The sequence below is a fragment of the Salarias fasciatus genome, chromosome 20 (assembly GCF_902148845.1).
Source record: "Salarias fasciatus chromosome 20, fSalaFa1.1, whole genome shotgun sequence".
NCBI lineage: Eukaryota > Metazoa > Chordata > Actinopteri > Blenniiformes > Blenniidae > Salarias > Salarias fasciatus.
The window spans coordinates 28,786,494-28,810,209 of NC_043764.1; the positions used below are offsets into that span (position 1 = coordinate 28,786,494).

Sequence of the window (23,716 nt, forward strand, 5' to 3'; positions counted from 1 at the left end):
GAAGACTTCTGACAGTCCAAAATATTTTGAATGTTGTTTTATTGTTCATTGATAACGTGAATCTTCATTCTTCCTCTTTCTTATTTCGGCATGTTTTACTCTTACTCACCTCTTGTATTTTAACTTTGCTCTATTTTTCTATTTGATGTATTTGTTTAGTGGTTTTAAATATGTTATTTTTATTGTCTTGTATCAATATTTTGTAGTCTATGCAAAATGATATATGAATAAAGCTTGACTGAGCGAATGATTGATTGATTGATTGATTGATTTTCTTTAATTTGTATGCCTTTTAATATTAGCTGTAAGTTAAGTGATTTCAATCTCATAATTTCAACAGATTGAGAGAAATGCAGAAACAAATGTGTCACAAACACTTCCAGTGTGCCCATAGTTGTGTACTGTATGTCCACACCTGAACTTGTTATGGAATTTAGAATAAGGTTTGAAATTACATTTTTTCTCTATCGACTGTTCCTGAAAAATAACACACATTTTCCCAAAACACTGCACCCTATTTTGTTGTTTTATGACGCAGTTTGCAGAGCTCTGCACACTTGTGTCAAAAGCCACTTTACTGTCAAAGTTTGAACTTTGTTTTCTGAATTAGCACACGCAAAGCAAAAGTAGGACACTGCACTGCTAAATACAAAACACTCTTCTCTCACTGTGTTTTCTCATGAAGTATAAAAAAATGATACCAACCTCAGAAATGGCAAATTAAAAAGAAATACATCCTATAAAAGAATCAGAGGGGCCATTGCAGTAGCTGACTGTACATTACAGAATAAAAATAAAGCTAGACAAAAACTACAGCAGTGTATTGTACACAGTACAGTATGCAAATATTGACAGCACGTCTGCATCGGTTCTTTCAGCCTGGCCAGGACGCAGGACCTCATCAACAGCACAGGCTGTTTTCTCTGACCAGAGAGAAAAATCTGGCGTCTAATCCAGCCCTGACATGCGTCAACAGAAACTTCACCACAAGGCAAGAGCACCGACTGGAAGAGGTTTCCCCCAAAAGCCGCTCAAATACCTTCAATCTTCATGTAGCTACAGAGGAAATCTGTCGGATTCAGAACAAGAAAATATGGTGGCAGAGAAACCACAATGTATCAGTGACAGTGGCACAAAATTCATCTGGAGTTGGATTTCTTTGTGTGGGTCTTTGTCTCCGTCTAGGTCTGGGTTCTGCAACCTTCATGAACAAAAGAGCCATTTTAGTGACTTTCCGCCAAGTCAAGTTGGTCTGGAGCCGCAAAACACATTTAACCTTTAAAATGAGGCTAAAGCTGCTTATTAAGTTTAAAATATAATTCTGATGTACATAAAAAAACTACATTTAAAACTGCATTTATGAAGTTTCAACTGCAGTTCAGAGTGGTGAACATTTTATTACATTTAACCTATTTTTGTACCTGATTTTTACAGTCTTGCTTCTCTTTTTAAGCTTTTTTGTTGACAATTTTAATATTTTAGCTGTTTCAACCATTGTACCTCTTTTGACACACTTTTCCCAAATGTAATAAATTTTCTTCTTGAAGAAATTTTAGACATTCAGTTTTTTTAAACCATTCTATAATTTTTTTCCCTCAATTTCTTGTGGTTTTAGCTAATTTTCCTCATTTTACTTGCACCTTTTTTGAATACTTTACGAATGAAGAGTGATGAATCATTTGGAACAGCAGTGGTGGGCCGTCAGGGCCTGCAAGGCCTTCTCTGCTGGCCTAAAAAGTATCTGAATTACAGACTGATGTAAATTATATTTTGCCCATGAATACTTATTAAATAATTCCAAACGGTATGTTCCGGTTCCTTTTATCGTTTTCTCGTGGTTGCGCGACTTCTAGACATGATTTTTTCTTATTAAAGTTTTTAACCAATCACATTCCTGCCATCATCTGTTGCTAGGGTCAAAGAAATCCGCCTGAGGCCTTCACTGTCCGTTCTGATGGCTCAGTAAAGTAAAGTGTCAAACGGTTGCTTCAACCAATCAGATTTTGATTTGTCGACTCAGCGCCCTCTCGCAGGCGCACAGTAGCAGCAGCGTGTCCAGGCCTTCTGATTGGATAGTCAGAGACCGGACTAGCCAGAGCTAGCTAACAGCATCTGTCGCTAGCTGCATGGGCGAAAATACAGTTTGGTGATGGTGGAAGGAGGAGGAATTGATGTAAATTAATGTGAATTAAAACTTACGCCAGAAATTCCACAGGGCAAGCTGGACTTTCTGCCCTGGCTTTGATGGCGATTGAGAAGGATCTGCTGATGGAACTGAAACGCACGGATCATCATCTATAAGACAGAGCAAATGAGCTCTTTTTGAGGAAGGAAAGTTAGGATGATGAAATGTTGCTATTTTCCTAAATAATGTTGATATTTTATTAAGTTGTTGATGCTCATTGTATGTGCACAGATGTAGTAGGAGACTTGTACAGTTCAGTTAAGGCATTTATTTTGGCTGCAGAAGTATATCTGCTATGCACCAGCTCTGTATATGCATGTCAGTATAATAAGATGTTTTTTATAGACATAAATAGTTATTGAGAGGTGGATTGGTTCAGGCGGATCTGTTCTGAAGGCCTTAGTGTGAGATGCACGGTCCGCCACTGTTGAACAGCACTGTGGTGTTAGAATAAAAAATGAAAAGTTTATCCACATTTCTTGTTCTGAAAGCTTCATGGAGCCACTGCAGAACAAAAGAGCCACATGTGGCTCCAGAGCCGCAGGTTGCAGACTCCTGGTCTAGGTCTTGATCTTTGTCTGGGTTGTGGTCCAGGACCAGGTCCAGGTTCCGGTTCCGGTTCTGGCTGTAATCTTGGTCGTCATCTGCCTCCAACATGCCCTCTCACTCCTCTGACATCGATTCTGAACAGCTGATGCTGAGTGCCAGCAGGTTTTAGGTAAAAGTGTTTCCGGTTTTGACCTGTTGTGTCTTCGTTCTGACAGCTGTGTTGGAACAGTGTCTGAATTCTGTCTCCAACGGTTCACGTTTTCAAAAATGTGCTATGACTAAAAAATTGTGTTCAAATGAACAAATAACGTGTTCCATCTTTTGCAATAAGAGCGCAAGAGTTTTGAAAGCTGTGTGCAAACCATGAATAATGTTCAAAGTTTTGACAACAGAGTCCCGCTTTTCAAGAAACGTGTGGTGAATGGAATTTAGTGTCTGATAAATCAGGACAGGCTGTAAGACCTAATCGCTCAGAGGTTTAGTTTTTAGTCTGATTGTTGACAGTAGAGAAGAGATGTTCAAAATGCTCAAGAAATCTGGTAAAAACGTGTCAAATAAACTTCAAATACTTTGGCATATTGTTTCCTGCTTTATACCCCAAACAGCCGTTCCAGTTAACGGCCTGAAAAATCAACCATGGCTGCCTTTCTGGTGACTCTGCAGACATAAATGTATGAAAAGCAGCTTTATTTTAGTGCCGTGTGCCGTTTTATCAAGCAGATGTCAGGCTGCCAGAATGGAACTGGAGACTGGACTCTGCTTTTTACACACTCGTGCCTGCACAGTGCAGCATTTACAAGCAATTTGGGTTTGAGCATACACAGATAGTTGGTGCCTGGCAATTTCAGCGACTCGCATTCTTCTTTTGAAAAGAAGACGGAGACTCGGAACCTGAGACGAGCATTCGGAGCTGTGCTGAGATCCAGATGTGTTGAATTAAACCCTCCTGCTGCATCCCAAAATGCCTCCGAGACCGCGGCGGCTCGTAAATCAACCTGATCTGCATCCAGATCAGAGACCGTGGGCTGCTACCTAGTACTCGCGGCGAGCCGCGCTCCGCTTTCACACAGTGACTCAGCAAATGTTGTGAAGTGAAAGACGGAGCAGAGCAGGACGGACGGGAAGAGATCTGGAGTATAACTTCCCTGTAAATGTGCCATATGGTACAAATCTGACTCCGACATACTCCACGTTTCCCTTATGCAACTTTTCAGGAATTTTTTTTTTTTTTTTTTTTTTTTGTCCTTCCTGAGTTTCATGTGAATAGAAAACAATCCAAAACAATTTGCATGGCTTGAGCCTGAACCTGAAATATGTCACTAACAATTTAGACGTTTTATATCCTCAATCAAATAAATCTGTGTTTACATGGACAGAATAATTGTAACTATTCAAAACATAAGTTTTGCAAGTGGTAAATTGCAATGTTTATTAATTATCTGTTTCAGAAAGCTAAACATGTTAGCATAGCCACTCCTCATTTATGCAGATATAGTAAAAATACAACCATACAGCTTTGATTACTCATTATCACAGCAAATATTTACTTATTTTTTCATTCTGATAGAAACTAAATTGGGAAAATTATTACTTTAAAAAGTTATTTATTCAAAATAAATTTGTGTTCTGTGTGTAAAGGTCAGGAGAAAAATAGTTTACGTATCAAATATGTTTCCTTTCACTGTGAGATGTGAGGGTGGGGACACATGCAACTTAATTTTAACATTTATGCTAATTATAAATACAAATTACCTTAAAATTACAGCATTTATGAACAGAGGTACACTATTTCCAACCCGCTTTATCCACTAAATATGTCAAACCATCAGACATTCCAAACATGACATTTGTTTTGAGATTTTTTATTGTAAATGTGTTTTACATAGTAGAACAAAAGCAAAAAATATAACATTTTAGCAACTCTTTTTGTGTGAAGTGTTTAGAAAACACATTTGTACATGATGCATCTCACAACGCATGACACTTTCAGGTAGCCCTCTCCTTTAACAATGCCGTCTGATCCTCGAACGCACCGTGAGACGTTCCCACATTCAACAACGTGTTGAGTAAACGTCCGACAAAAAAATAATCACTTGAGAAATTCTATATGTGAATTATCACGTTATGTACACTTTCTTTACATTTCTTTAAAAAATCTTTTCACAATCACAGAAATCACTAGAAGAATATTTTAGTTCCGCTCTCAAAATGCATATACAGTATTTACATACATTCGTGGGATCATGGATGATACCCAGTTTCTTCTGATTTGCATGGAAGGAATGCCTGACAAGAGTTAATAACACTTCCTCCATACAGGGTCAGGAGCTGTGCACCAAACACTCCAAAAATAAGGGCTTTTTTCGTCATTCATCGCAGATTTTAGCAAAAATAATCAAGTCACGAAAGAAAAAAAACAACAACAACTGAATTCCAGTTTTTAACATTCACTTTTCATCCACTTCAATACTGACTGAAGCCGAGTGTTTCTCGACTTTATGGCACAGGAATCCGAGTGTGAACTGAGCAGCTGTGCAGCATCTGCTCTCTCTCCCACAACTCCTTTGGTTTGACTCCACTGAGATGCAGAGTATCAGAATAAAAGCAAACTGTACAATTAAATGTGATATGAATGGTTAAAAAAAAAAAAAAAGCTTGATCATTCCTGTTCCCTTTTTAAGGCAGAGGTTTCTCATTTTATGGCAATGCGCGCGATACGTTCGACACCGAGAACAGAGTTCAACATTTTCCTGGATGCTTTTCAAATCGAAGAAGTCACGTTACAGTGAGAACGAACCGAAAAGAAAGAGATGCCTGAAGATTCCCTTTTAAACCTGCTTTCTGACACCACTAAATTAAAATTGATTCATCGGCCGATCCACTTGGAAGGAACGACCGGCCTCCTCCATGGCTTTTTTTTTTTTTTTTTTCGTTTTAAGAAGCTACAAAATTTTCCACTGAGTTAATTCAACTGTCAAAAAAACTTTAAGCATTCACAAATAAAAAGCAATAATTTCTTTAAAAAAAAAAAAAAAAAAAAAAAAAAAAATCAGTAATTTGCTCTTAAGGCTCATATATGTCCGATGTAAAAAAAAAAAAAAAAAAAAGATCAAAAGGTGTAAGCGTCGCTGCCTTTATTCTTCTAATAACTTCAAATAAGAATTTGGTTCTAAATCAAGGTTTAAATCAACAAACTAGAAAATAGAGAAAAGGCTGCAGGACAGCAGGAGGAAGATCACTGTTGAACAGAAATACAGATGAACTGAAAACTCTACATCCATACGAACGTCTAACGTCGAGCAGAGAAGAGCCTTTCCTGCCCGGTTAGCCCCGATGCTGATGCTAGCTAAAGCTAACACCTAGCTAACGCTTCTCAACACCAAGCTTCATGCTGGAAGCTTTTCACAAAACACCTTTCTCCCATTTGCCTCAAAAATTTGTTCCTACTTTTTTTATTCCACCATTTTTAGGATTCAATTAGATTTTTTTTAAAAAGCTTTCACAGTGGACGATACAAGAAAGAATAATCATTTGTTCATGTTAGCATTTTAAATACATGTTTTTTAAGAGCAATAGCAACAATCATAGTTTGGCCTGATGGTAACTGGATATCTGTAGCACCAGGGAGAAGTTGTTTTTGTTTTAACACCAAAAGGTTTGGTTGGATTTACTTGCAGTTTGACTTTGGAGACATCTAATACTTTAGCATGTGTGTCGTATAGCGTTGGCTACTAAAAGCAATCAGCAAAATTATGAATCAAGTGATATTTTTCAAATTGATCAATCACGAAGGTTTTTCATTTCAGAATTTTAATAGAAATGTAGGAGCAACTTATGGACTGTTGTGCGTTAGCGATGCTACGATGGAGCTTTTCCTGTGATCTTCTAATCGACCGTGTCCAGTTAGTAGGAGAAATATCTTCATTATTTCACAATTTGATGATGTGAGATGATTTTCTTGAGATTCACAGTAGAGAATTCCAGTCTGAATGAGGTTCCACCAAACACAGAAGCCACCGTTAAAGATTCACACATGAATCGTTGCATTTCATTTGGAGGGCCTCTCTTTTACCTCTTTGCTAAGCCAGCAGCGACTGAGGCTCTGCTCACACGTCAAGTGAAGACGCGCAAACTCTTATGTTCTGGATGTTTGTTCGCACGACACATACCGAGTGGAGAGCTAAAGCTATCCTGAAAATTCATGTCGTACTGTACACAGCGACTGCTTTACAAGTATTTCTCTCTGAAATAGAAAAAAAAAAAAAAAAAAAAAAAAATGAAACCGTTGCCAGTCGATGGTCGTCCTGTAATCACACTTCCACAAGCGGAGCATCAATACTCCAACAGAACAAGGAGATGTGTCGAGAGCTGAACACAGACATGCTTTAATCTGAAAGCTGCGCTGCAGACTGTTCTGATCTGAAAAGACAGAGCTGTCGAAATGACTGAGTAGATTTAGGTTGAACATAAAGTCACAAGAGAAAAATCCTCCAGATCCTGATGAAACTTCACAAGTGCAAATGACACGTTGTCTTGAAATTTGTTGGCGAGTCGTATTTTAAACATGAGCTTGAGGTTACTAGTGTTTTTTTTTTTCTTCCAGTAATTGGACTCAGAGGAAACCCAGAGACACATTCAGAGCCAAAGGAATGTTGATGTAGTTTTTTTCTTCCTCTGCCATCTATGAAGAGAAATCAAACCAATCCGATCGCCCCCATTGCTCCCTAATAGTGTGAGTGTACCCTCTTTTTCTGGGCCGGCAAATTAAATTCAAGCCGTAGAACAATGCTTGCTGATAATTTGAAACATTCGGCTCGAGGAACATTGAAAGGAAAGGAGATTTTAAACAGGAGCGAACCCCCAGTGTTCGAACCTTCATCGGTTTTAAGGCTTTTTCACTGAAATATTGACGACAAAAGCAAATCTGCCTTCAAATTACATCCGTCGACAGACTTTAGAATACAGCCATAGCGTACGAGAAGCTTATTCCACCTGTGAGGGTGCTGTGTCAAGTAACAGTTTTCTGTTTCAGTTTAGCTTTTACAGTCTTTTCCTCGTCACCCAATAAATTATCACAGTACCACGAGTGTGCGTCACGCATCTGAGCATGAAGGAGCTCTCCTTTAAAAGGGCGCCTGGACCCTCTCCGCTCCCCCTCCCTCCTCTCCTCGGTCGTCATATACATTTACGTCCATCCGCCGCCGCGGCGTCCTCCCCCTCCCTCCCTCCATACCCCTCCACTTCAGCGCCGGCCTGCCACGGCGGGGTCAGAGGGGTCCGTTTGCGGAGCGTCCTGTCCTGCTGCTTCGCGGAAAGCGGTGGACTTTGAGGTGTTTCGACAGGTGATCGCTGCGGGCGAACTTCTTCTCGCAGACGATGCACTGGTACGGCTTCACTCCGGAGTGGGAGCGGCGGTGTCGGGACAGCTCGTCCGATCTGGAGAACCTGTTGAAGATGGAGAAATATCTATTAAACTTTGTTTCCCTCCCGCTGGTGAACCCATCTGTTTGTACACAACACCTCCACTGTAAAAATAAAGATCGCAGTCATGCTGGGAGCTGCCGAACGGCATAAAAGGGATGCCCGGCTGTTTTATGTGAGGGTAATCTGAGAGGTGTGATGCCATGCATTCACGTTATCCTGTGACTGCTCTGGAGTGAGAGAGCCGTCCCATATTTAGCTCAACACATGAGCGCCGCAAATCAAAGCCCGGTCTATTTCTGGCCTCGTTGCTCCGTCGTCTCCATGGGCTCCGGCCAGCTCGCCTATCGAGGCGGTGAGGGGGTTAATAGGATAATCGAGCAGCGCCCGCACACCTTGATTGTTTGTCTGTATTAGTGAAGCCGTTAAGACCAGATTAACGCGGAACACAGATTGATTTCCAGTAGCGGCGGCTGCGGCGGCTGAAGGCATGAAGGCGATAATTCACAGAGATGTAAAGACGTCACTCACAGTTATTTCAAACCATTTCCACTGTAGACACAGATTACACAACGGGCCCATTCATCACTTTAATGGCCCCATAGTAAAAAGAAGATAACACTCGGAGCTTGAAGCACTGCACCGAGGCCACCGAAGACCAAGAACCATTAAACAAACGCCAACGTGGGTCGTATTAAAATCTGCATATCTCCTCTGACATCACACAATAATATCCTGAAAGCTAAATATGATCCGTCACCACTGTCATAAAACTAAGGCTGCAATTAGAGCAGCTGACGATCCTGCAGCGCGCCGTACTGACTCATAAACAAATCCAGTTTGCATCACCTCATGCATGATTCATCAAAACAGAATCCACCAATAAACGAATTCACCAATTTCACAGAAGAAATTCAAAAAAGACCTCAGAAGGTATAGCACTACAAAATAAAATATCTGTTAAGTCTGCATATAAGAGCCGCGGGGTGCCCAGCTGAAGAAACACCTCTCACCACAGTAACAGCAGCATTTCTGCTTAATCCTGAACTGGATTAGGAGTCGAGCCTCAGGGAGTCCTATTTGTCCCGTTCCACGCATCAAGTTCTCACTTGTGTTCAAAGCTTTAGTAGATCAGGCCCAATAGCTATTCGTTATATGCAAATACAGCAGCCTAATAGGTCGCCTTGCTCGCTGATCTTAAAACTGCTGACGAGCTGAAGCAGGAATGACTGTTCCTCACGTCATACGCTTGTATTGTAGCATTAAACAAACACACACAATAGTGCAACTTGAGAGGAACGCAAATATTTTATACATGTCAAACCGAGTTTTCATGAGAAAAGAAGTCCGGGTATAATTTCTTGACAGTTACATTTAAGTGCTAAGCCAGAACAAGGTGTGTACAAGGTTCAAATGTGTTCACAATTGTCATATTGTGTATGGTTGAACCAAAACCGGGTGTGATCGCTTTGTTAGTGTGGTTCATTTGTGGCGTGGGAATGTTTTCATCTGCTCTTAAGCAAACAGTTTCCAGTTTGAAACATACTTGGGAAGTTTCACTGCATCAGACAAAAAAAGTTGGAGACTTCAAAAACTATATATATATATATATATATATATATATATATATATATATACATATATATATATATATATATATATATATATATATATATATATATATATATATATATATATCCTTTTTTTATTGTAACTGATGCACACAACAAAAGCGGACTGACTTTTGAACTGGATTCGGTGCATGGAGTTATGTCACAGGAGCTTGTTTTGACTTCTGCTCGGATGTTTAAAATCTCCATGTGAGCTCACAGCAAACCGGACCGTAGTGTAAACTTAGTGTGAACACTGCGCCAGTGTATTTTGGTGCTGAAGTGTACTGATGTGTTGCATAAAAAAAGAAAGGAAAGAAAAAAAGAGGACAAGAAAATAGCTACCAGATGCAGCTTGAAGAGCTCAAAGCAAAGTTGTTGAGCGTGGTGAAATGGGATTGAAAACAGTCGAGGTACCCTCACAAAGTAGAAACAGGAACACTAAACAGTGCTAAAAAGAGAGAGACTACAGTTGGATGACAGTTTATTTTGGTTTGACACCAAAATAAAGCCTTTAAAAAAGAAAAGAAAAAAATCCTCACAGTCACGACAGCCATTCACACAAGAAAGTATTGATTAGCTCCACTTTGAACGTTAGAAGCTCGTTTTACTGCGGGTGATAAAAGCCGTGCAGTGGAGAAAAGTGGGGATCGGTGGTTGACTGACACTGTGAAAGTCTCCTGATTAAGATAACAATCACACCCCAGATCTGCTCCTGTATTCCTGAGAGCGACTGTACATTGGTGACTTATGGATTTCTGTGCACGCCGTGGCCTGAAGCTAAACCACGCTGCAAGCTGAGGCACGATGCAAGCCATTTAGGTGTATTCTGCAACTTAACTCCGGCTGGGCCCGAGCCCAACTATAACATACTGTACCCAGGAGGATCTGTCAGCAGCTTTACGGACGTATGCAAATAGACGGACTGATTGTACATCAATTCCACTCCTTGTTTTATCTTTAGGATAAGATTGATCGTGTGCCAGCTTTACCTCACCATCTGTCTCAAACTCATGCCTCCTCTCACTGTAGCTCCTTCACATGTGACCACACTAGCTTGTGGAACTTTGTTTCCATTGAGGACCAAGGTCCTTGAGTTCAGACATTGGAAAGCACTTGTGTTAATCACCTGAGTGCGTTTTTCACTTCAGATTGTGTGGTTTCTTTCTTTCTTTCTTTATTTTGTTTGATTCCTGCAAATGAAGTCCTGAGGGAAACTTGGTGCGGCTGCAGCACAACACATAGTTTACATGATGGCTTTGGCGATGTGGGAAACACATTCGCCGGCTTTGTTGTAGCTTGTCTCCAAACTCGGCTCTCTTGCCAAGCAAAACTTGAGCCTGGAAGGTGTGGCAGGCAGGTTGATTACAAGCTCAGAGCTACAGTATCAGGACAAACACACTGTACACAACTTCGGCCGCCCTCTTTGGCTTCTTTGTTCCTTTAGGTTCAGTTTAGACGGTCTTCATGAGGATTTCAACTCGCATGCAGACGATAAGAAAACGCTCATTGTGCTGCAAAAAGGTTTCCTCTATTTATCAAGCTGAAAAGCCGCCGTTCCAAACCTTGCTGAACTCCCTATGGTGCAACCTCCTTGTCTTTATTTGCCCGTCTTTTCAGGTGAATATGTCAATAAGCCGCAGCTCAAATTAAACCGTGCAGCCTCCGTCACCGCCCGGCATTGTTTCCTCGCAATTGATGAATGTATCAGCTGACAGAGACAAACGGCCACAGCCCCGATGACAGACATTCAGTACACAATGTCAAGCTGTTTTTACAGCAAACCCCTTTGGCTTGTTTCCAAGGAGTCACTGCACAGGTCTGGGCTGAATGTGTAGCATACTTGTGCCTGGGCACCGGTGCCTGTACTTTTAAGTGTTTACACGTGGCCTTGAATGTGTATCCAGCTCTCTACATGAGCGTAATCATGATGTACAGCGCCAAAGAAAAAAATATAGCAGAGGCATAAAAGTCCCCAAAAAACTTTAAAGAGGAAAAGAGTTTGGCAGAGGAAGAAATATAACTGTGACTGAGTTATATGTGGGCGACAGGCCAATGAAATACCACTCCGTCTTTACTTCAGAGGAGCCAACACATGGATTTGCTCTAAGGTTACAGAGGGGGAAAGGTGCCTGGCGCTCTGCTTCAGCTCCATTTCCTGGCTCAGGAGGTGCGTAGCAACTTCATAGTACTGTAAAGTGCTGCTGTCATGTCGGGACTGTGAAGGTGCTCTTCAGAAAGGACCAGGGGTGCAAATGCATGAATATGCTGATGACACTGTGGTTTTTACCAACCATCAAATGTTCTAACCTGTCTGAAAGTCTGCCTGGTAACAAAGGGGACATTCTCAATCAAATGCTCTGTAAAATATATATTCTGTATGCTGCTACATTTATCCATCCATTCATTCATTATGCTTGTGACTGAAAAGTCAATGTTTTGAATCCATAGACATTTCTGTTTCCAAAGTAAAAGCCACCTCTTGTTTCCACTTTAATCACCACCAGAAAAGAGGCCTTGACCCTCCCTTACCCGGAAAAAACAGGCCATAAATGCACTTTACCAGGCACTGGAGGTCAGTGGACTGAGCTTGTGACTGAAAAAGTGTAGGTTTGACTTCCGACAGATTTCTTTGGGCAAAGTAAAAGTCACTTCTTGCTCTTGCCTTAATTACAAACACAGCGGATCCTTGAGTAAGACGCCTAAACTCCACTGTGCCCATCAGGCACTGCACATAGCTGCCCGCTAGCCCTGAATGATGCTGCTCAAGTGCATGTCCACAAGAAGTTTGGCTTGTACTAGATCTGCTAGAAAACATACTCTGCAGCTTGAATGTTGGAAATTTGATGCTGCAAATATCTCAAGGAAACTATTTGTATGGCGCACTGGTACTTTTGCGCTCTCCTGTGTAATTAAATATAATGCAATAGAAATAAAAAGTAACAATAACATCTACAGATCATGATCTAGGTTTGAGCTTCTCAGCAGCTGTCATGTAATTTAGACTGGCAGTCTAACAAAGGAGGAAGCATTTTAATCTACTGGTTGACCGATGTGGAAATCAACAACAGGGAAGAATAACATGGGCGTCTGTCCAAGTAACCCTTAACACACTGCAAGACAGAAACTGGAGCAGTTTACTCTGTCTGAACATGATTACTCATAAACCAAGGAGGCAGAAGTGTAACCACTGCCAGAAAGTTAGTCACTATCTTTTAGGTCAGCCTGTTTAAAGTTCCTGCTGGAGAGCCAACACTTAAAGCTACAGCATGTGTCGAGATGCCAGCCAAAATTGCTGCAATGTGGTAATGCAACCCTGTCAAACTGATTCATCTGAGTGGAGAACCTCATTACTTTAACGGTTAAAAGATATAAAAACAAGCTTATATCAGTTCAAAACCAGCTGTGACAATTTCACCTTTTCTCACACCTGTTCCAGTAAAAAAAAAAAACTTCTTCATTCAACAGACCTTGAAACAGCCTTGAAACTTGTTGAGTCATTGAAAATATAAGTTATTTTTTGTGCTCATGTATCAATTTCTAAAAAAGAAAAGACTAGATGGATTTATAATCGAAAACAGGATTTATCTCCTCTGGTAGCTTCTATATCTGAAAGATTGCTCAGTTTTGTTTGGGTTGTGTCAGAGCTGCCAACACAAATCCATTGTAAACATGTCAATGGAGCTCCTTGAGAAAATACGGCTAAAGGCACAGCTTAGCATAGCTCTCAATTAGAAGCCCACCTAAAAACCTTTTAATGATTGTTTATTTTCTAAATCCAGTTCAGTTCTGAAGTTGTTCAAATAAGCCAAAGAAGCCAACTTTAACTGTATGAAATTTAACCTTTTCATATAATCTCCTCCTTAAAAACTCCCTTTATGATGGTCTCCGGGCTGTTTTTATCCACAACATGCCACTCCAAACGTGAGAACCTTTGGCTTCACAGCCGAACTCAACATTTTAAAGCGACCACACGTCAAAACGCTTTAACTTAAACCAGCTTGTCATAGTGTCAGCGGAGTGACAGAACCTTGAACACCTCTCGGAGAAATGATTTATTGGTCATGCAATAATGTATTCACTTCCAAAAGATCATTACGTGGTCCTATAGGAACACCTTGATCGTCCCAGGAACATGAGCCACAGATGTATGCACACAAAAAGCTGTGTGTTTGCCTCAAGCCAGGCTGAAAGAAAAAAGAAAAAGAAACTCCTATAGGCACATTCACAGACCAGAATAACTCAGTGTTATGTAACATGCTAATTAGTACCTGGATGTACTTCCAGCCATGATGCATATTGTGAAAGGAAAAAGATCCTGAAGACTTTAACTGCTTACAGGTGCAGCTTTCTTTACTCTTCAAGTCATTCACTCTGCGCCGACCGACGGAGCCAAACTGATCTACTTCACTCTTTTTCTATCAACATACATATGTATTACTTTTGATCATTTCTCACTCAAACTTCACTGTAACTTTACCTTCAACAACAACATTTAACATATTCCAAAGAGCAACGCTCGACCTAATGTAACCTTGCCAATGTCCGTGAGCCGAGAGAGTGACAAACACACATGTTGATTATATATGTGCCCTTGTGCAATAACTGCCTATATAGAGGTGAACTTCATTGACCAACAGGTCAAAAGAAGTGATTTGTACTTTGGATTCAAGGGGTCAGAACAGGATTTCCTTCCTTACATGAGGGCGAAAAAAAGGGTAAACGAGTGAAAACACTTTGGCTTCAAATGCATGTGTTGGATTTGAACTTGTCAAGCAATAACTTTGAACTTGATCCTGTACTAATCTGGTGGATATGTTCAACATGAAAGTGCATGTGTGCATGTGTGTGTGTGTGTGTGTGGCTGCAGACGGTGAGCAAACAAATGCGACGGCTAACAGGGGACAAAGTCTGCATGCAGACAACTTCAAAAGTGCCCTAATCTAATCTACAACTTCAGCGTGGTACAAAAACACACAGATAGTGAGGACACAGCCAGCAGGCAGAAAGGTACAGATCGTAACCATAACGAAGGGTAGTGAGTCTACTTCGGCTGAAAGTACATCATTAAACCTTTAAAAACTGGGCTTCCTGAAGCTGTATATGTGAACTTTCCTTCCACTTCAAACACCACATCTATATCAATGAAGGGACATTTATCAGTGTGCTAAACTTCCATCATCACTACCTGAGAACACATTGATCTCAAATATTGGAGAGTTATTACAGCTAAACCAAATAAACTGAGCTGAAACTTTTAATTAACAACACACATTTGAAAGTTTCACCTTAAAACCAACCTAGAAATACACTCGTCTGTCCACCATCAAGGGATTACTTGTGAAATCAATCATTTGTCATTTTTTGACACTGGAAGGCTGCAGGGTCTGTAAAATATGTGGAGGAGGCTTCATGTGGCACACAGGCTGCCAGTGTCCAATCTAGATCAACTTAACGCATCTACGATAAGCACAGGTACAAGACTGGAGAAAAACAACAGTTTCTTGGTGTACTTGGAGTCCTGGAGGGTGTTTCTTATCTGAAATGACCCGATAATAAAGAGCACCATTCATGCTCCATTCATGACAACCCATGTGTAGTACTCTGCGCGTCTCTTTGAAGCCTCCACACAGTATCAACGTCTATTCTCGAGTGTGCATCTGCAGACTGCGATGTGGCAGAAGTAGACAGCCCCGATTAGCCTGATCAAAAACAACACTCCAAGCTATTGGAGCATTCACAATGAGCTTTGTGTGTGGAAAGAGACAGCTGTGTGGAAATCTTGCTCTCTGAATATCAAGGTCAATTGAGCCTGATGATGAAGCACAAAGGCGCTCGGTTTCGCTCACCTCCATCCACAGCCGGGCCACGTGCAGGCGAACGGCTTCTCCCCCGTGTGCCTCCTCAGATGGGCCTTAAGGTGGCTGCTCTTCGTGTACATCTTATTACAGCCGGGAAAAGAGCACTTGTGCATTTTAATCAGATCTGCTACCGCACTCTTCTGGTACCTCTGACCCGCAGCAAGGCCTCCCGCAGCCGAACCGCCACCCAGCCCGCCGTCCCCAAGCCCGGTGGGTTTAGCCGCGATGGGCACTGGTGCGATTCGCACAAACTTCGAGGACGTAGGGCTTCCGGTTTTGCTTGAGCTGGCGATGTTCGCCGGGGAAAGCAGCTGAGGCACCAAGGCGAAGGTCTGCCCCTGAATGTTGACCAGCAGCTGTGCGATTTTGATGTCTGAGGCGGCCTGCGCCGGCTGGGACTGGCTTTTCTGGGGTTGCTGGTTGGCAGCATCTGAAATGGCACTGGGGTTTGGCTCTTGTTTGATCTGTATGGGCTGGATTTGGAGGATGACAGGCACACCGGAGGCAGTGCTGGTGTTTTCTGATGAGGCTGGTGATGCTCCACAGTCCTCCTGTTTGATCCCATCAACACAACTGCCAGCAGAGCTAGCTATCGAGCTAACGTCCACTGTCGAGGGCGAGTCGTCCACGCTGGATGAGCGTGGTGTGTGTTTGGTCTCTGTGTAGGAGGAAAGCGGAGAGCGAGCCACAGGCACAGTCTGATCTGAATGCTGTGACGCCGATACAAGTTCTCCAGCAAATATCCTTGAACTTTCCATCTCAGCCTCCTCGGACACTGGCGACATCGCCTCCTCGCTCCCTTCCTCAGCATTTTCCATCGCGACCACCATGTTCTCCTCCAAGAACTCCTCGATCTCCTCCAGAGTGGGCTGAAAGAGGATGGCTGCAGGATCCTGCAGCTCATCCAGGAAGACGGGGAATTCGTAACAGTCCTCTCGGGCCTGCTGCTGAAGGAAACTCAACCGCTGGTCCCTTTTGGACTCCCAAGCCAGGCCCATGGGTAAAAAGGGGGCTGTAGGAGATGAGGATGCAGGGGAGGATGGGGATGGGAGGACAACTGAGGATGACAAAGGAGACGCGAGCATGCCATTAGGCTGAGAGCTCGAGGAGGTGGCGAGGGAAGCCTGTGAGAGCAGGAGGTCCAACAAGCTGTCTTGACTGTCTCCTCCTAAGGAGCTGCAGCTCCCGCTGCTCCGGCTGCTCCTGCTTTCATAGCTGGAACCCAGGACGTGCCGAGACATCGGCGACGAGGACTCTGGACTGGAGCAGAGGGAGGAACGAGGGCTGGAGGAGTCACTGAGGTCATCCTCAGAGAGGCCCGGTGAGGAGGAAAGCAGTCCTTGGTAGGGGTGGTGGTGGTGGTAGGCACAGGCGTCGGTTACCATAATGTCCGGCGACACACCACCATTACCGTGGCGACACAGGCAGCTGTAGTCAGACCCCGGGGATCCGGTGTAGTACAGGAAGGTCTCCTCACCAAGCGGCAAGTGATCCACCATTCCTGTGCGGGTGGATGGCAGCTGACTCTGCTCTGCTCTGAAGATCAAGCTGTTCTGAGTGAAAATGTCTTTCTTCTTCCTGCAACAGCAAAAAGAGTGGAAAGTCATTTCAGATGAAACGTCGCTGTATTTTTAATGCATGTGGACAGTGATCATGAATCACAATCCCCAAAATAGAACATGACAACACAGGCACGCTGGTGTTTAACTTTGGAGTGTTATTGGACTTTGAAGGGTTAAACGGAATTTGTGCATTTGCCAAACAAGCAGGCCAAGACAGTTCAATTGAATTATAAAGCACCAAAAATGTCACTTTTTTTTCCATTTTGTCTCTGCTTTATTCAAACTGCACAAGCTTTAAGACTCCAGTGATGCCTCTTTGGTCTGTGAGCTGGTGGTAAGTCACTGCAGGGTCCAGTCTGTCTTTTTCTCCAGGCTTTTAGTTTCGTATGTTATTCATTCCTTGCATCCAAAAGCTTTAGCTATTGCTGTGTTTACATCTTCTATTCCGACAGTGACTCCAGAAACCACTCAGCACACAGCGCACAGACGTCTTTGAGACGACTTTGCTATTATTCGACCAGAATGTAAAATAGACGACCTGTACCTGTAAACAGCGGAGCTAATCTTTTCCTCGAGCCTCTGCAGAGAACAAGTCAAGCAGGACAGTGAGTCAACATGGTGCTGAGGAGCTGTGCAGCTGAGGACACTTCAAAAAGAAAGTCGACCTCGTGTGAAGGAAGTGGAATTCGAACACCCTTGGCTGTGTGTGCGTGTGTGTGTGCGTGTGTGTGTGTGTCGGCAGCTGTTGGGTCAGGCTTCGAGCTGACCATGTGGAATCAGGGGTTCCCATTTCTCACTGCTTGCTAACATTAAAGCCACATGGTTTCTCAGCGGTGTGTTTCTATTTATTTCCCCCTTGTGGCCCGTAAGGCAGCTTTTGTGTGACTGATATAAAAACAAAAACAGAACACACAGACACACACACACACACACAAGTTAATACACTCTGAGATTAGAATGTAGACATAATCAAAATCAAGAACAGTTCAGTGGGCTGTAGACTGAAGGATTTACTCTTAATTTCATCATCTGACAATGCAGCACATGTACATTTGCAGGGATTAAAAATACTGGACTATTATCAAAAGGCCTTGCATGCAATGAGTGGCTTATGATGACTGAACACGAGGCTGAAATCCCTCTTTAAAGCCTCCACAGACGAGGTGCATTGCATGAACAGGAAAAAAAAGGCACTGGACTGGAGAAAAAATGATTGCGCCCTCTTCTGTAAAGCACAAACAAAGCAGAGAGTGCAGTGTGGGGGCCTCCGGGGGCCCTTCACGGGGTTCCAGGTGGTCGTTATTACTTTTATTTGACTTGGAATTGGCTTTTGAGTCAGGCTGTCGCAAGGACCATTAGAGGCGATTGTCCATGGCCCCCCTCCCTCCCTCCTGCCTTCACTCCCCCCTCCTCTCTCATTCAGCGTTGTTATGTAATCTGCGATCTAAAGGACGGAATTCGCCTCGGATCTGGTTCGAGTAACATCATATGACACCGAGGGGGAGGGGGGAATGGAGGGGGGAGGGGGGAGGGGGTCCTTCAGCTGCTGCAGACAGCTCGATGCCTCATGGAAATAATCAAAAAAAAAGTTATTAAGAGGTCTTGGGAAGCTCAAGCAGCTCCGCAGTCATTTGCCCGACAGTAACCCCGCGCAGCAGTGAAACATCAGAAACAGGCTCCTGACAGCGCGATGCGCTCTCGGGCTTTTAAACTCGCACCGCGTGATTAGTTCCGCAGGATCTCTCGGGAATCCGTGGCATGTTTCCACCAGCGACCTGTCACACGTTTCTATCCGATGATCGCCGCCTCGAGCACATTTCTTTCCACTTGCTCGCTCGCTCGCAGCGCGCGCGTGTCGCGATTCCACCGAAGAAACACGAGCAGAGCGTTACGCACTGACGAGCGTGCACACTGCGCGCCCGTTGTTTTCTTCGATTCCAAACACAGGTCTCACGACGAAACGCGCATGTGGCCGTGAACACCACGCTTCTCGTGCGCTCACCTGAGTGCGAGAGGAATCCAAACACGCGCTCCTCCACGCCGTGCGCTCTTCTCCTTGGAAGTAGGTGTCAGTGCGTAACCGTGCGTAATGGCAATACAACTCCACAGCGCGGTCTTCGCATCGCCTCCACACACACTTTCTCTCTCCCTGTACACACACAGGCATGCACTCACCCTCCCTCTGCTCTCCCCTCGCTCTCTCTCTCTGTCACATGATCGGACGGGGCTTGTTACACCAGTCAAATCAGGCGGTCGGCTGGTGAAGGCTCGCCCGCTCGGCGCGCGGTAATAGGCTCCGTGGTGTAAAGGAGGCCGGCGGAGGGGCTGGCGTCAGTGGAGAGGAGGCGTAAGAGAGACGGAGAGCGAGTAAACACAGGGAGGGCGGGAGGAGAGACGTGTGTTAGTGATCAGAAAAATCACTTTCATCTCTCTGCGCTCACTCCTCAAGCATGGGACACATTGTTTTGTGCTCGCTTTCATTCCAGAGGCCACAGAAAGCATAATTCCATCTTTCATCTTAGGTCCCGTTCACCCGGCGTTTGAAGTGGCAGCGCGTGTTTTGTTTTAGATTTTTTTTTTTCTTTTCTGTTTTTGTTTGTTTGAGAAAACTTTCAGGCTTACAAGGCAACGGCAGAAACTCTGAAAGTGGTGCAGTGACCATGCCAGGCCACAAGGGGCTTGATGGCTGTTTTTAATGTATTTTTATAATTAAAGGATTAACTATGGAGCCGTAAGCATCAAGAGTGAGAAAGCAATGGTAAAAAGACAGAAACACAACAGTGTTCATGCAACTATGAAAAGTTAAGAGGAGAATTGTCATGTTTCAACTGATTCATGATATCGTTTTGATTTTTTTTTCATTATTGTCATTCTTGAGAAATTGTGCACAACAAAAACCCATTAATCTGTTTGAGCATCACTTCACTGTCTGCCTGAACCACTGAAAATGGATTTGCAAATAATAATAATTATTTATAAATCACTTCATGGATTAGAACCTGAAGTCTCATCTTATGCACAGAAAATCCTTAATTTCTATTCAGGTTTCATTTATTAGCAGATTTCAAAACCTTCTGATTTGAATTTTTCACATTTGTCTACTTTTTGTACTTTCATTCAATTATATTTTCATAATATTTAATGCTAAGAATGATCTTATTGCAGATTTTGGTGGAATGCTTCTTGCTCATTGGCTCATGGAGGCAAACTTTGGGGCGTGTGGGCGGGGCTTGTTATCTGTGGGCGGGGCTTGTTATCTTCATTTATCATGCTGCCTATAGCAAATCAATGAGAGCATTTGGGGGCAGGGCTAAAACTGCTGGTTAAAGTCACAAAAAACCTAGCTACCTTTTATTTCAATAAAATTTTGTTACATTTTGTTTTGTTTTGGGTTTTTATGGCTGAAGTTTATAACTGTTACTGTTTATTACTTGCTGTTTATTACAACACTCGTTTACACATGACATGTATAAATGTATAACTTGTTTAAAACCGTAATTCTCACCTGTTATGTACCAGTACATTTCAATCTAATTGAATCAAACTTTGGTTGTTTTTATATTTCTTCTTGATTTTCGATGCTAACGTGGCTCACAACACAATCTTACAATAAACATGGTTTTACTGTGTCGTCGCGGTTTTCTCAGTTCTGAGTTGACCGAACTACTGAGCTTTTCACGCTAACAAGGATCACTGTATTTTCCAGACACGACTTTTGCTTGATTGTTTCCATGAAGACGTAACACATACATGAAGTTACACTGATCAGTACCATCTGGGGCCACAAGGTGTCACTGTATGACAACAGAATTCGTTATTGCCACATCTGAAAGACAGAGCAATCTAAATATTACACTAAAAAAAAAAAAAAAAAATTGTCAAAGTTAAACCTGGTCTCCAGACCAAATAGTTCCAGGTTTCAGGACCTTGGTCTTGTCTCGGGATGCTCTGGTCTTTCTGGTCTCGGTCTTAACTCGGTCTCGAGTTAGATGGTCTTGGCCACAACACTGGCAAGATTGATCACAAGCGTAGTAGAAACAGAAACAGAGAAGCATAAAAGAGTTTATTTTATTTACATTGTCGGCCATATTAGTTCAACATTACTGGGGGTGAAAAACAAGGGTCTGAAGGGCTGCCTGGAGAGCCGGGAGACCTTTCCCTGTTCCCGATGAACGTGTTGGACTAAGAGTGACTGAGAGAGGCATTGAGGGAGCGAGCCCGTGTGTTTATGCATCGCCTAATAACGTTGGTAATAGAAGTTTGGCTTTGGGGGCAGCCGGGCAGCCCTCATATAAACACCTCGGCGGGCTGCAGTGACTTCACTGGCTCCAGCCTAATCTGATTTGTCTGCGTGGGTTAGATTAGCTTTCAGCATGTTTGGATAAATGATCGACTTTCAGCCTGCCTCTAAACACCACGAGCGTGTGTGTGTGTGTGTGTGTGAGTGTGTACCTGTGTGGCAGGTTATTATGCTGTGTAATGGGATCCGGAGGCCCATTTAGCATGCTAACGCTGCTGCCCGCAGTTCTCTTGCTACAGTTACTTTTACACTTGTAAACATACCTGGAGCTATTCCCGTCCATGTTAGTGCTGCTATTTCTTTCTCCTGCCACTTCTATTAATGTAACTGCTATTTCTGTGCTCACGATGCTAATGATAACCATACAGCTCGGGATAAGTGAACAGATTTACTGACATTACAGTCAGATATGATCCAACATGGACGAGTTTGTTTGTAAAAGAAGCATGTCAGGCAAAGTGGAAGACCATTCACTGAGTGACTGGATTGTATACATAACTGTGTGTGTAGATTACTTATCGATAGCTTTAAAACGTGGATAACAAATCTCACAAATGTATGGATTTTTTTGTTTGTTTTAGGTGTTTTTCATTTTTAGCCTTTCCAGTGGTGTTTTCTTTGTCAGCATTTTTAGCAAAATTTTCGCCACTTTAGTGAACTTTAGCCACTTTTCCCGTCTTAGCCATTGTAGCAATTTTAGCAAGTTTTTACTTTTCACTGCTTCTGCTGGTTTAGCTGTTTTCCGCATGTTAACCATTTTAGCTGTTTTGACTCATGCCAACATTTAGTTTGTCGTTATTTGCATTTTGAAGCATTTTTAGCTTATCGTTATTATTTTAAATCATCTTTTTTTTTTTTTTTTTTTAGCAATGTGCGCTGATTTAGCTGTTTGAGATGGCATTTTGATTGTTTATATAAGTTTGTACATTCGTTTCTCGCCAGGATTTCAGCTGTTTAGGCTTCTTTAGCTGTGGTAATATTTTAGCCATGCTAGTAGTTTTAGCTGCTATAAGCTTTTGTACTTGTTTTTCTTGTTCTTCTGGCTCATTGTATTGGTATAATTCTGTGTGCAGAATTGAGTGACGGCTTCACGAGCCACTATAAAGATGTTCTAGAGCCATACATGGCTCCAGAGCCACGGGTTCTGTCGTTTTCCCACAATGACAGCTTGATGAATAGACCTGTAAAAAGCTATTTTCGGACGGTTGGCTGTGTTGTAATTGCTGAGTGGAGATTGTGAGGGTTTTTTTCTTTTAAAGCGGCTTTAGACCCCTGCAGCTTTAAACCCTCTCAGGTAAACAGGAAGTGGGGGCGCGGCGCATCAGAGCGAGTCTATTCCCCGGTCCGAAAGCCCTCCCCACGTGATGGACAGAACAGTGCAAACACTAATAAATCTCTGGGGGGGAAGGGGGGTGTTCTCAGGTGTAGGTGGCTGTAAAATGGTGACATTTGTGCCACCAGAGAGAAAAAAACATTAAAAAATCAATCTAACCGTGACCTGCCATGTTTCATTTTCCACCTCTGACAAATGTTAAAGGCTTTTCCAAGAAAACTGGTCCACTGTGGGGAGGGGGCATGCTCTGCCCACCAGGGCTTTTTCCTCCAACACACATATACAAAGTCATGTTTCCATTAGCTCAAGACATTACATTCACTTATATTCATTTCCAACTAAATTCAAGAGTCTGTGTGAGTTAAACACCACCTCATATAAACACCAGGTAAAAGAAACATGTTTCTAACAAGGATTCGTCTGCTTTTCTCAGAGTGGCTCTAAGCTAAACTAACCATGGATGAATCCAAATAAAAGACAATACAAAGTTTCATAATTTCACAGCTAATTAATTCACATGTACGTTTGCTATGTGTTTAGCAATGAGGAAAAACAGTTAAAAAAAAAAAAGCTTTGGTAAAACTAGTTAAAAACGGCTGGGAATTGTTAGAATCGATTAAAACAACCAAAATAGAATCCATATATCTAAAATGGCTGGAAAGAGATAAACATGATACAAAAGCCACAAAAATGTTTAAAAACAACTAAGATTGTCTTCAGTTTGAGAGAATAACCAAAGTTGAAAATGACTAAAACTTCCTAGAATATTCTAAAAAGAAAAGCTTCCAAATATTTCTAAATGAGAATTTTTGGAAAGGTGGGGAAATAGCTGAAACAGCCGAAATGCTTGAAAAATGACTTAAACAGCTAAAACTAATAAACAGGTTTAAAATAA

At 42.5% G+C, this 23,716-nt stretch overlaps 1 protein-coding gene and 1 long non-coding RNA gene across 3 annotated transcripts; one reads left to right on the forward strand and one right to left on the reverse strand.

The window, feature by feature from the left end:
* Positions 1 to 1,853: 1,853 nt before the first annotated feature.
* On the forward strand, positions 1,854 to 23,716 carry LOC115408737 (uncharacterized). Its single transcript, XR_003933789.1, has 3 exons — positions 1,854 to 1,944; positions 13,548 to 13,559; positions 23,706 to 23,716. It is a non-coding gene; the product is annotated as an uncharacterized LOC115408737 (long non-coding RNA).
* Positions 7,396 to 19,368, reverse strand: klf15 (Kruppel like factor 15). 2 transcript variants are annotated; one of them, XM_030119643.1, is made up of 4 exons: positions 19,191 to 19,368; positions 17,733 to 17,767; positions 15,615 to 17,204; positions 7,396 to 8,179 (listed from the first exon to the last, which is right to left on the reverse strand). In XM_030119643.1, exons 1-4 carry the CDS (start codon positions 19,353 to 19,355, stop codon positions 8,002 to 8,004), a joined length of 1,968 nt encoding a protein of 655 aa, XP_029975503.1. In that variant the 5' UTR covers positions 19,356 to 19,368; the 3' UTR covers positions 7,396 to 8,001. The 2 variants fall into 2 exon arrangements, with proteins under 2 accessions (XP_029975503.1, XP_029975504.1); XM_030119644.1 differs by lacking the exon at positions 17,733 to 17,767 and having other exon boundaries at positions 8,002 to 8,179; positions 19,191 to 19,314.

Bases quoted from the DNA above. Each gene is read 5' to 3' on its own strand.
- klf15 (XM_030119643.1), bottom strand. From the start codon at position 19,355: ATGCCTGTGTGTGTACAGGGAGAGAGAAAGTGTGTGTGGAGGCGATGC. The intron at 17,768-19,190 runs GTGAGCGCACGA...TGTTCTCTGCAG, and splicing joins TGGATTCCTCTCGCACTCAG to AGGCTCGAGGAAAAGATTAG. The intron at 17,205-17,732 runs GTACAGGTCGTC...TTGCTGTTGCAG, and splicing joins ATTAGCTCCGCTGTTTACAG to GAAGAAGAAAGACATTTTCA.